This window comes from Chiloscyllium punctatum, chromosome 3 (assembly GCF_047496795.1).
Source record: "Chiloscyllium punctatum isolate Juve2018m chromosome 3, sChiPun1.3, whole genome shotgun sequence".
In the NCBI taxonomy this organism is placed as follows: Eukaryota; Metazoa; Chordata; class Chondrichthyes; order Orectolobiformes; family Hemiscylliidae; genus Chiloscyllium; species Chiloscyllium punctatum.
The window spans coordinates 47,031,528-47,045,101 of NC_092741.1; the positions used below are offsets into that span (position 1 = coordinate 47,031,528).

The 13,574-nt window shown below is 42.8% G+C and overlaps 1 protein-coding gene across 2 annotated transcripts in view; it reads left to right on the forward strand.

Moving 5' to 3' along the window:
- hace1 (HECT domain and ankyrin repeat containing E3 ubiquitin protein ligase 1) overlaps nucleotides 1–13,574 on the forward strand; it is a 102,827-nt gene that overhangs the window by 14,062 nt on the left and 75,191 nt on the right. Inside the window, exons 2-6 of one of the 2 annotated variants that reach the window (XM_072553056.1) lie at nucleotides 7,282–7,336; nucleotides 7,794–7,883; nucleotides 8,593–8,697; nucleotides 10,870–10,945; nucleotides 12,965–13,096. In XM_072553056.1, coding sequence (XP_072409157.1) covers nucleotides 7,282–7,336; nucleotides 7,794–7,883; nucleotides 8,593–8,697; nucleotides 10,870–10,945; nucleotides 12,965–13,096 — 458 coding nt within the window. Of the gene's footprint in view, nucleotides 1–7,281; nucleotides 7,337–7,793; nucleotides 7,884–8,592; nucleotides 8,698–10,469; nucleotides 10,628–10,869; nucleotides 10,946–12,964; nucleotides 13,097–13,574 lie in introns of those variants that run through there. The other variant, XM_072553065.1, reaches the window with a different exon arrangement.

Sequence of the window (13,574 nt, forward strand, 5' to 3'; positions counted from 1 at the left end):
CAACCCTCCAGTCCTCTGGCACCTCACCTGCGTTTAAGGATGCTGCAAACATATCTGTCATGGCCCCATCTACTTCCCCTCTCGCCTCCCTCAGCAACCTGAGGTAGATCCCATCCAGTTCTGGGAATTTGTCTGCCTTAATAACCTCTACCAACACGTCTTCCCTACTTGCGTCGATGTGATCCAGAGTTATCAAACTTCTATCTCTAATTTCAGCATTTGTCATGTCCCTCTCCATGAACACTAATGCAAAGTAATCATTCAGAATCTCACCCATTCTCTCAGGTTCAAGACACACCCTCCTTCATTATCCTTTAGTGGACCAATTCTTTCTCTAGTTATCTATTTGCTTCTTATGTAAGAACAAAAGGCTTTGGGATTCTCCTTAATTCTGATCGCTAAAGCTATTTCATGACCCCTTTTCGCCCGCTTGATTCCGTGTTTAAGATTGGTCCTACTTTTCTGATGTTCCACCAGGACCCGTTCTGTACTTAGCTGCCTGAACCTTATGTATGCTTCCCTTTTCCTCTCTACTAGTTGTACGATTTCTCCTGTCATCCACGGTTCATAAATCTTGCCCTTCCTATCCTTTGCCTTCAATGGGACATGCCTATCCTGCACTATCTTTAACCTATCTTTGAAAGCCTCCCACATATCAAATGTGGACTTCCCTTCAAATAGCTGTGTCCAATCTCTCATTTCCCAGTTCCTGCCTAATTTTGATATAATTGGCCTTGGTCCAGTTTAATACTCTACCCTTAGGACCACTCTCATCTTTGTCTACAAGTATTCTAAAACTTGCAGAATTGTGGTCACTGTTCCCAAAGAAATCCCCCACTGCAACTTTTACCATCTGGCCTGGCTCATTCCCCAACACCAGGTCCAATATGGCCCCTTCCCTTGTTGGACTATTGACAAACTGCTCTAGAAAACTCTCCTGGATGCTTCTTACAAATTCTGTCCCATCCAGACCTCTGACACTAAGTATATCCCAGTCAATGTTGGAAAATTAAAATCTCTTGCCACCACCTCTACACCTTTCCATAATCCGTTTACTTATTTGTTCTTCTACCTCATGCTCACTGTTGAGAGGCCTGTAATACAGCCCCAACAATGTAACTGTACCCTTCTTATTTCTCAGCTGCACCCATAAAGCCTCATTACTCAAGCCCTCCATAGTGTCGTCCTTTAGCACGGCTGTAATATCATCCCTGACCAGCATTGCAACTCCACCCTCTCCATTTACTTCCCTCCCTGTCCTGTCTGAAGCATCTATATCCTGGAACATTTAGTTGCCAATCATGCCCTTCCTTCAACCAAGTCTCTGTGATTGCAGTAACATCATCCTCCCAGGCACCAATTCAAGCCCTAAGTTCATCGGCCTTATCCACTATATGTTCTGCAAGTTGGCAGCCTGTCTCCCCAATGCAGAGGAAACCACATTGAGAACAATGGACACAGTAGTTGAGGTGTTTAGATGTGTAGGAAAATCTCTGTTGGATGTGGAAGGATCCTTTTGGGGCCTTGGATGGAGATGTGGGCGCAGGTTTTGTACCTCTGGCGACAGCAAGGGAAGGTGCTGGGAATGGAGCTTGGGTTGGTGGGGGACATGGACCTAATTAGGGAATCATGGAGGGAATGGTCTGTGTGGGATGCTGATAGGTTTGGGGAGAGATCTATATCTCTGGTGATGGGGTTTGACTGTGGCAGAAATGGCAGAGGTTGATGCTCTGTATCCAGTGATTAGCGAGAGGGATGATGAGGACCAGGGGGATTCTATCCTTGTTGCAGGTGGAGGGGTGGGATTCAAGGATGGAGGTGCAGGAAGTGGAGGAAATGGGTTGGAGGGAGGGGAAATTGCAGTCCTTGAAATAGGAGGCCGTCTGGGATGTTCTTAAAGCAAATAAAGACTTAATTTGGCTTTATAGCTGCGAATAGTGGAAAATCAATGGAGTTAAATGTGTTTTAGATGTGGAAATGGGTGGTTTTAGTAAAGACATGAATGTAGTCAAAAGTCACCCATGATTAATGTACTGTCTTTTTCACATGCCCTTTGTCCCTTGATTTAATGTCCATTCCTACAGAAGGGTTACGGCTGAGAGGCCTATAGACTACTCCCAGTGATGTCTTCCCTTATTACTTACCCATTCTTCTTTTTTCTTCTTTCATGGGTTGTGGGCGCTGCTGACTAAGCCAGCATTTATTGCTCATCCCTAACTGCCCAGAGGGTGGTTAGGACTCAACCACAGACCAAGTAAGGATGAGTTTCCTTCCCTAAAGGATATTAGTGAGCAATTGACTTCATGATCATAATAAGACTCTTATTGCAGTTTTGTATTGAACTCTTCATCTGATCTAAGATGGTTTCTTGCTAATACTACTTATTCCATCCCCTACTAACAATGTTAACACATCACCCATTGCTTCCTGCCTATACTTTCGAAATGTTATGTACACCAATCTCCTTGTAACTGTTTCTGTAATGGCTGTAAAGTCCTATCCATTAGCCTGTATTTGTGTCAGGAATTCATTTTATTTTGTTCCAAATATTATGTACATTCAAGTAAAGAGCTGTTAATTTTGCCTTTTCACATGCTTTCCTCTTTGAATCTGTTTGCTACTATTCTTTCTGTCCCTTTGGATGTTGTTATTTGAATAGCTGCCCTGTAATGATGCCACATTATTTTACTTTGGAAGTCAACATTCTCTTGCTCCTAACCCCCTCCCAATGAGTTTAAAGTCCTCTCTATAGCCCTAATTACGCAAGTGGTCCCAACACGATTCAAATGAAGCCTCTCCTACCAGAACAGCTCTCTTCTACCCCAGTCCTAGTGCCAGTATCCCACAAACTGAAACCCATTCCACCTACCTCCATCTTGGAACTATACATTTAACTGCTTGCCTTTATTTAACGTCTGCTGGTTTGCTTTTGGTTCAGTTAGCAATCCTGAGATTATTACGTTGGAAGTTCTGTTTTATAATTTAGTTCTTATCTGTTCAAAGTCCTTGTTTCTTGATCAATCAGTAGCTGCATTGATACTGATATAGATGACGGTAATTAGATCCATCCCCTTTCACTCCAAGTTCTTTTTCAAATCCCCAAAGAGGTGTCCTTAACCCTATCACCGGACAGATAACACAACTTTTGGAGCTCCTGCCCATTGCTGCAGAACAGTATCTATCCCTCTAATTATGGCTCCCTTTACCAAGCTGCCATAATCAGTTTGCTTAACCTCCCTCCATTCTCCACTGTCATCTACACAGTTTTTAAGAACCTTGTAGCTGTTAGAGAATTATAGAGGCTGAGGCTCCTCAGTTGTAATCCTGAGTTTCTCATACCTACCTCACCTGCAATCACCTCCTCCTACCCTTGGTCCTATCTTGATGTCCTTTAAATGTTGCAGCTGTACCAGCCTCCAATATGTAATAATTATTTAGAAGAAATATTTCTTTGTTTCAATATCTAGATTCCTAGTCAGTCTCTTGGAAAGATTTATTAATGTCTTGGCGTTTTCTATTTTTAGTAGAAAAGTAATTCCCTTTCAACCCACTTCCTACCCTGAAACTTGATCCAGTTTATTTCTCCAATGTAGTTGGAAGATATTCTGCTTTCATGGCGTGGACATATTGAAAGGAATCTTTCTGTTTAGTATCAATGTAAAAGTTCCACAACCTGCTATGCAAAGTAATTGTTTTCAATACTAGGTGGAAAATTGGAAAAAAAAGTATATGCAGATTGTGGAATTCTGAAACAGCGATGGAACAACTTGCCATCACCTTCACCGAGGCAAATAGAGATGAGCAATAAGTACTGGAGCCAGCAAGACCCACACTTCATGAGCAATTTAAAAAATAGTAGGTCGGTTTGCATCTGTAAAGAGGAAAGTCAGGATGGGAATCTGATGAAGGTTGTATGCCCAAAACACTATGACCTTCTCTTTTTTTCTCTTTAGTAAAGCTGACCCAGCTTTGTATGTATTTCCCGAAGTTTTTTTTAATTTTGTGGTTAGCAGGACTAATGGAAAGATATTGGGAATCAAGAAATATTAAGGTAAAAACAATCCATCAAAGTTTCACCTGCACATCCACCAATATCATTTATTGTATCCGTTGCTCCCGATGTGGTCTCCTCTACATTGGGGAGACTGGGCGCCTCCTAGCAGAGCGCTTTAGGGAACATCTCCGGGACACCTGCACCAATCAACCAAACCGCCCCGTGGCCCAACATTTCAACTCCCCCTCCCACTCTGCCGAGGACATGGAGGTCCTGGGCCTCCTTCACCGCCGCTCCCTCACCACCAGACGCCTGGAGGAAGAACGCCTCATCTTCCGCCTCGGAACACTTCAACCCCAGGGCATCAATGTGGACTTCAACAGCTTCCTCATTTCCCCTTCCCCCACCTCATCCTAGTTTCAAACTTCCAGCTCAGTAACTGTCTCCTTGACTTGTCTGACCTGCCTATCTTCTTTTCCACCTATCCACTCCACCCTCTCCTCCTTGACCTATCACCTTCATCTCCTCCCCCACTCACCCATTGTACTTTATGCTACTCTCTCCCCACCCCCACCCTCCTCTAGCTTATCTCTCCATGCTTCAGGCTCACTGCCTTTATTCCTGATGAAGGGCTTTTGCCCGAAACGTCGATTTTGCTGCTCGTTGGATGCTGCCTGAACTGCTGTGCTCTTCCAGCACCACTAATCCAGAATCAAGAAATATTGTGTAGTTGAGTACGTTTCTGGTTAGGTTTGCCAGATAATTGGACCCACCCACCTTCTGAGGACCCCTTTGCCCACCTCCAACACACTGCATCCACCTGGACACCCCGCGCTGGCCTATTACCTGCCCACGACCTCTTCATTTCCAACTGCCGCCGGGACATTAACGGCCTCAACCTGTCTACCCCCTCCCCCACCCCAACCTCTCACCCTCACAACACGCAGCCCTCCAATCCCTCTTCTCCAATCCCAACCTCACCATCAAGCCAGCGGACAAAGGGGGCACAGTGATAGGTCAGTGCACCAGACTCTACACTGCTGAAGCCAAACGCCAACTCGAGGACACCTCTTCCTACTGCCCCCTCGACCATGACCCCACCCCCCATCACCAAACCATCATCTCCCAGACCATACAGAACCTCATCACCTCAGGAGATCTCCCACCCACAGCTTCCAACCTCATAGTCCGGGAACCTCCTTCCCAAGATCCACAAGCCTGACCACCCTGGCCGACCCATTGTCTCAGCATGCTCCTGCCCCACTGAACTCATCTCTACCTACCTCGACATTGTCCTATCCCCTCCCCAGTCCAGGAACTTCCCACATACGTTCGAGACACCACCCACGCCCTCCACCTCCTCCAAAACTTCCGTTTCCCCGGCCCCCAATGCCTGATCTTCACCATGGATATCCAATCCCTCTACACCTCCATCCGCCATGACCAGGGCCTCCAAGCCCTCCGTTTTTTCCTCTCCCGACGTCCCCAACAGTACCCTTCCACCGACACTCTCATTCGTTTGGCCGAACTGGTCCTCACCCTTAACAATTTCTCCTTTGAATCCTCCCACTTCCTCCAAACCAAAGGGGAAGCCATGGGCACACGTATGGGCCCCAGCTATGCCTATCTCTTTGTTGGCTACGTAGAGCAGTTGATCTCCTGTGATTATACCGGCACCATTCCCCACCTCTTTCTCCGCTACACTGATGACTGCATTGGCGCCACCTCGTGCTTCCGCGAGGAGGTTGAGCAATTCATCAACTTCACCAACATATTCCGCCCTGACCTTAAATTTACCTGGACCATCTCTGACACCTCGCTCCCCTTCCTGGACCTCTCCATCTCCATTAATGACGACCGACTTGACACCGACATTTTTTACAAACCCACCGACTCCCACAGCTACCTGGATTACATCTCTTCCCACCCACCTCTTGCAAAAATGCCATCCCGTATTCCCAATTCCTCCGCCTCCGCCGTATCTGCTCCCAGGAGGACCAGTTCCACCACAGAACACACCAGATGGCCTCCTTCTTTAGAGACCACAATTTCCCTTCCCACGTGGTTAAAGAGGACCTCCAACACATCTCGTCCACATCCCGCACCTCCGTCCTCAGACCCCACCCCTCCAACAGTCACAAGGACAGAACGCCCCGATGCTCACTTTCCACCCCACCAACCTTCGCATAAACCAAATCATCCGCCGACCTTTCCGCCACCTCCAAACGGACCCCACCACCGGGGATATATTTCCCTCCCCACCTCTTTCTGTCTTCCAGAAAGACTGTTCCCTCCGTGACTACCTGGTCAGGTTCACGCCCCCTACAACCCACTTTCCCCTGCCACTGCAGGAACTGTAAAACCTGCGCCCACACCTCCTCCCTCACCTCTATCCAAGGCCCAAAAGGAGCCTTCCACATCCATCAAAGTTTTACTTGCGTATCTACTAATATCATTTATTGCATCCGTTGCTCCCGATGCAGTCTTCTCTACATTGGGGAGACTGGGCGGCTCCTAGCAGAGTGCTTTCGGGAACATCTCCGGGACACCCGCACCAATCAACCACACCGACCCGTGGCCCAACATTTCAACTCCACCTCCCACTCTGCCGAGGACATGGAGGTCCTGGACCACCTCCGCCGCCGCTCCTTCATCACCAGACGCCTGGAGGAAGAACGCCTCATCTTCCGCCTCGGAACACTTCAACCCCAGGGCATCAATGTGGACTTCAACAGCTTCCTCTTTTCCCCTTTCTCCCACCTCACCCTAGTTCCAAATTTCCAGCTCAGCACTGTCCCCATGACTTGTTCGGACTTGTCCTACCTGCCTATCTCCTTTTCCACCGATCCACTCCACCCTCTCCTCCTTAACCTATCACCTTCATCCCCTCCCCCACTCACCCATTGTACTCTATGCTACTTTCTCCCCACCCCCACCCTCCTCTAGCTTATCTCTCCACGCTTCAGCCTCGCTGCCTTTATTCCTGATGAAGGGCTTTTGCCCGAAACGTCGATTTCGCTGCTCCTTGGATGCTGCCTGAACTGCTGTGCTCTTCCAGCACGACTAATCCAAAATCTGGTTTCCAGCATCTGCAGTCATTGTTTTTACCTCCTAGATAATTGGACCATTCCATTTATCCCTAAGTAACAGTTTTTTCCTCTTTGTCTTATTGAACTCTGTCTCAGCTTTGAGGAAATGTAAATGAACGTTTATCATGTAGCTGCGTCAGGATATTCAGTGGATCATCATAGGTAGGCTAACAAACCTCTCTTCACTATGTCCCACAGATAACGAAACTGCAGTTTATACATTGATGCCAATGGTAATGGCTGATCAGCACAGGTGAGCTTTGTTTACAGTTGCATATCGATAAAGAAATATTGAACAGAAGGTTATCTCTGATAATAGAATAATCTAATGGTAAGAAGTCAAAATGTAATTGTGTAGGCCACTGTTTGGAACTTCTTAATCTCATTATTCAGATGTAAAACTGCCATTGAGAAAGGGAAATTCTATGTCACTGTGAAGGCCAGATATTTCGTGTTTGACTTCCTTTTGAGGAATAGTGAGCACCTTGGCTTCATTGCTGACCATAAAACCAACCTATTGTATATAAACCAGTTCTATTTCTTGTATTACAGATCTGCATCTTTCTAGTTTAAGGTCCTTTCGGAACATGTTCTTCATTTGCATTCATGTATAGTTTGTTGTTAGTTATATGACATTTAGTTGTGACAAATAATGAAATTAACCTCTAAAGCCATTTCCTGACACATTCTGCGACATATTTCTTTCTAAGATCTGTTTCAGAGTTGCTGACAAATTCCAAGTTTGATGTCAATTATGCATTTGGTCGTGTCAAGAGAAGCTTACTGCATATAGCAGCAAAGTAAGACTTTGTATTGCTCATAAGTTGATTGAATTATATGATAGAGGTATTAACATTACTGATGTGATATAATCATGGGCCATATGCACAGTGTGAATGTTGGTCAGGGTATTTTGAGTAAGTGTAGGATGCTGCTGCCTTGGAATTACCTTTATTAGTGTGGAGGGCATCTGGGCTTTGGCGTAAGGTTTTACTTGAACGATGGCACTTTGAGTCTTGCTACAAATTTCTCAAAACTGACTAGGTTAGTCTGTTTAAAGTTTAATCTCTGAGATGAAGTACGTCAAACGTTCAGTTACAGTATGGATTAGTATAGCTAATATAGTTTGAAAGGAGATGTATCTTGAGTTTTTGTTTTTGCTGTTGATGTTAACTGTTAAGCATCAGTTTATTTATTGTGTGCTGTTTCCCTTTATACATTTTGCTGCAAATATGTCGCCATGATTGAGTAAAGGAAATCACGCTTTTGATTACGAATTTGAGCTAGCTTTGATAGTAAAGCTTCATTTAATGCTGTTATTAGTTGTTGGTTTGTAAGAAAGCAAAAATCCTTTTGACACCTCAACTCTACGGATTTAGTTGCAATTTAATGCAAGGGGATATGAGCATTAGTTGTGTAAACTCTCTTCATTACCTCAGTGATAAAATTCACGTAAAATCAAGTTTTGCCAACATATTGATTGATTGGTTTTCTAAATATCTTGTGCAGTTGTGGCTCTGTTGAATGCCTTATTCTACTACTGAAGAAAGGAGCAAATCCAAATTATCAAGACATTTCTGGGTGTACACCCCTTCACTTAGCAGCGAGAAATGGGTGAGTTTGCTAAATTATGTCAATCTTTTGAATTATTTTAAGAAATAATTAGTTTTCCTATTTCGAATATTAAAAGTAAATCAATGCAACTTGCAGGTAGTTTTGTAATGCTGAAGGATGTGTTTGTTTGGGTAAAATGGGTCAAAATATTATTGTCATGCAACATGTTCAGTCACATTACTAGAAATTTGCACCCTAGTAGTTGTACAGAGATATTTATATTGGTGGAACAACTAATTGTTTAATAATTTAAATGATAGAAGAAAGCACTAAATGCTGTAAGATAAAGAAGTGAGCATTGAACAAGAGGGGAAGAGGAAGAACAGTAATATTTCAAATATGTAAATAAAAGCACAGTCAAACAGGAAGTTTAATGTTCCTTTTTAAGGATTAAAAATTAGTTATTGAGGCAAAGAGAGGAGAGCGCCAGAGGACTGACTTAAATTAGTCAGAGGTGAGAATTCAATCACAGTTAGTAAAATGGAGTTTGCATATAACTGTACCTTACTGATAAGATTGGGGAAGGAGTTTGAAAGTAAGGTAACAAAACATAATTAATATGTATAATTCAGTGGAACCAGTAGGGCTTGCCAAGTCAACCTGGTTAGAGTAGGTTAGGTAAGGGCATGGGCTGCAGCATTCTCAAAGAATTGTAATTTGTAAACAATGGACTATAACTAGGTGACCATTTGAGGAAGTGATTCTCCAAGAGAATGGGTGGATATTAGAATTTCCATTGCCTGAGGAATATGTAAAGGGACATTATTTTGTGGTGAGTGAGAAAGTGAATTTTTGCATTCACCCAATATTTACAATTGAGCAGAGAGATCTGTGAGTGCAGGTCCATTGTTCACTGAAGGTTGCTGTACAGGTGGTTAGTGGTCAAGAAGGCATATGGTTTGCTTGCGTTCATCGAATGGGGTATTGAGTATAACAGCTGGAAGGTCATGTTAAAATTGTACACTACATTAGTTCAGCCACATTTAGAATACTGTGTACAGTTCTGGTCGCCACATTACCAAAAGGGTGTGGACGCTTTGGAGAGGATGCAGAGAAGGTTTACAAAGATGTTGCCTGGTAATGGAAGGTGCTAGCTATGAAGAGAGGTTGAGTAGGTTAGGTTTGTTTTCATTTCTAAAAGAAAAAGGAGATGGGGGGGGGGATCTGATTGAGGCCTACAAAATCATGTAGGGTATTGACAGGGTAGATAGAGATAAGCTTTTTCCCAAGGTGAAGGATTCAATGATGAGAGGTCACGCTTTCAAGGTGAGAGGTGAAAAGTTTAAGGGGGAATACATGTGGCAAATACTTCACACAGAGGGTGGTAGCTGTTTTGAACGCGTTGCCAACAGAGGTCGTAGAGGCAGGCATCTGGACAGATGCATGAGTAGGTGGGGAGCAGAGGGATACAGATGTTTAGGAATTGGGCGACAGGTTTAGGCAGTAGATTTGGATTGGCTCAGGCCTGGAGGGCTGAAGGGCCTGTTCCTGAGCTATAAATTTTCTTTATTCTTTGTTCTAAAACAGACATTCAACTTGTTGGGTCTGCACTGGCTTACTGAATGAATGATTCACTTAGTGCCATGCTCTGACCTTCTCCCCATAACCCTGCAATTTTTTTTTCAGGTAATTGTTTTAATTCCCTCCTGAGTTCATCAACTGAACTTCCCTCCACCAGTCTCTGGCTGTGCATTCCAGACATTTTAAAACTCATTGCACGATGCAACCTTTTCTCATGTCACTTTTTCTTTTGCTTCTTTTACATCAGCCTCCTTTGATTCTTGACCTTTACATGTATGGGAGCATTTCTTCCTATCTGCTTTGACCAGACCCTTCGTTGTTTTGAATGTAAATGGTGATTGATGCTGGTCATCAAGTCGAATGCAGAGCCTGGACTTGAAGACTGAGTACCCAGTATGGTGAAATTGAGGTTAGTTACATGTAGGTACAAGAAGAAGCTCAAGATGGTAGGATTCACTTGACTGATGTTGTGATTAATCTTTTGATTAATTTAGGTTTTGTAGGTGAATGGAATCATGGTCTTTGCATTGATGGAGGAAATACTGATTAAATCTTGGTGTCCTTGAATGTGTGGAAGCCAGCACCATGATCCAAGTGTAATGTAGCTTCTATTACTAGGCATGGATGATAAAACTTGTATCCTGTTTGTAGGCAGAAGAAATGTATGGGAAAATTATTGGAGTATAGTGCTGATGTGAACATCTGCAACAATGAAGGACTGACTGCGGTAAGGTTGGACTCTTCAGGATTGTTATTTTTACCTGCCTTTTGTTTTGGCAGGCAATGTTCAATATGGAATGGTGCAAGTTTCGTTATCCATTTTTAGCATCAATTTTGAATTGTATTCTTTTTGTAACCTCCAAATATTACAAGTGCTTTATAGTCCAGTTGAGTACTTTTGATGTTTAGTCACTGCTATAACACTTACATAAGAGATTTCAGTTAAGCCCCTTGTTTCACTCTGCAACCTTTGAAATCTATTTCATAATTCTTGTCTATTCTCACCTAATCTATACTGTTTTCTATTTGAGTAAATTTGTTTTAAACTTTAAACTTCCTCCAAGGTGGCTGCTGTGAGTTGAATATTATAAAAACTGGAAATATGGGAGTCCTATTTTAAAAAGGAATGTTCAAAAATGATAACATCTGTGCTTTAGTAAACTGAAAGACAGAAGCTTTGGGAGCTATTTCTATGTAGTACTCAGGTAAACAGTCATACAGCATGGAAATAGACCCTTCAATCCAACCTATCCATGCCAAATATAATCCCAAACTAAACTAGTCCCACCTGACCGCTCCAGGCCCAAATTCCTCCAAACCTTTCCTATTCATGTATCTGTCCAAATGTCTTTTAAACGTTGTAACTTGTATCCATATCCACCATTTTGCAGGAAGTTTATTCCATATGCAAATCCACCCATTGCCTCATATGTATTCTTTAAATCTCTCTTCCCCTGATCTTAAATGTGCCTCCTCGTCTTGAAATCCCCTATCCAAGAGGAAAGACAACTACCATTAACTCTATATATACATTTCTCATTATTTTATAACTTCTATCAGATCATCTCTCAACCTCCTATTCTCCAAGGAAAAAGTTCCAGCCGTTCTTTATAACTCGGATCTTCCATGTCTCGTGACATCCTGGTAAATCTCTCCTGAACCCTCTTCAGCTTAATAATATTTTTCACCAATGTCCTGTGCAACCTCAGAATGACTTCCCAACTCGAAGGGCTTCTGATGTCTCTGAGCATTTGATACTGACAGAAATTCCCCTGCTTCAATATAATCTGTTATAAAGGGATATCTGGGAGTCAGTGTGAAGCTACCCAATTCCAGGAAATTGTACTGAAGTTAGAATTTCTGACAAAACAAAATACTGCAGATGATAGAAAGTGAAAACAAAATTCATCAAAATTGGAAATATTGAACAAAGCAATGTAAATCCTGTGGGATGGAGTTAAACCTGAAGTACACAGTAAGAATGATGGTGTGGGGTGGGAGGTGGAATCTCTTAGACAGCCATAAAATTCTGACAAGGCTAGATAGGGTAAACACAGGATATTCCTGATGACCAGGGATCACAAAGCAAATCAAGTTAAAGCATTGAATGTTTTCAAGAAGTAGTTAGGAGGATGAGGGGAAAAAGGTGCTCAGTTAGATAATCAACTGTGATTGTATTAAATAGCCGAACAGGCACAGAGGGCCAAATGATGTGCTCCTGCACCTTTTTTTATATATGTTACTTGTTAGCTTGGTGGTTGCATTTGTTTATTATTCTCCCTTTAACATTATTTTGATTTTTTTTCCAGTCTGCTTATGTACCCCTCTTTCTCCAAGTTTTCCGTTTTCTTTTCTTAAGATATATTGTAATTAACCTGTTCAGAGGTGTTAAGACTCATCTCTGGAGCAGGTGGAACTTGATCATGGGCCTCCTGGCCCAGAGGTAAGGCTGCTACCTCCAACCGTTCTTTTCTCTGTTTAGATTTCGGGTCACTGTTGCTGGTGGGCAGTACTTATATAGTTTATTGATTTGTTAATGGTCAGGTTTATTTTAAAAAGAGCTGAGTTCTTCCTCAGGTGGTCTTCTGGACAGGGAATGAATCAAATTGAGGGAAGGGGGTTGTTGTGATAGTTGTATTTAATTATCAATAAAAGTAGAATGAGCATGATTCTTTCAACTGAAGACCTTGCTGTCGAAACATTGGCTTCAGCTTAGTCATGGCATGAAACAAATCTCTTAACACAGATTCATTGGTTGGCTGTAAATGGGCGCACTGAGCTTCTTCACGATCTGGTGCAACATGTTACTAATGTGGACGTTGAAGATGCAATGGGTCAGACAGCTTTACATGTAGCCTGTCAGAATGGGCATAAAACGGTGAGTGTACACGTCTTGAAAGAAATTACTATTAGGCATTCAGAATTTTTGTCCAAACATTTAATAAGTTTTTATGGTGTTTGACTTATCACACTCAATTAGGTTTGGAATCAGTTCAGTTGTTCTTGCAACACCAAAGAGCATAAAAGTATTGATTTTAAATATTTTCAAATATTAAGCTGAAATTCTGGCACTGCATTTTTTGTTTTTTATTTGCTGCTTTGAATAAAGGGTTCTGTCAGTTCACCAGTTGCGCACATCAAGAATATGGTCTGAAATTGTTTTAACTTGCTAAATCATATTACTATTTCTAGCCCATAACTGTTATAACAGATGCATTTTCTTCATCCTATGAGGAGGTGGTGGGGTGGGGGGGGGGGGGCGGAAAGGAGGGAGGAGGCGAGGAGAAAAATCACTACTTGATCCTTACTGTTGTGCTTGCTGTCAAACCTGCTACAGTTTGCTTTACTTGTTTATG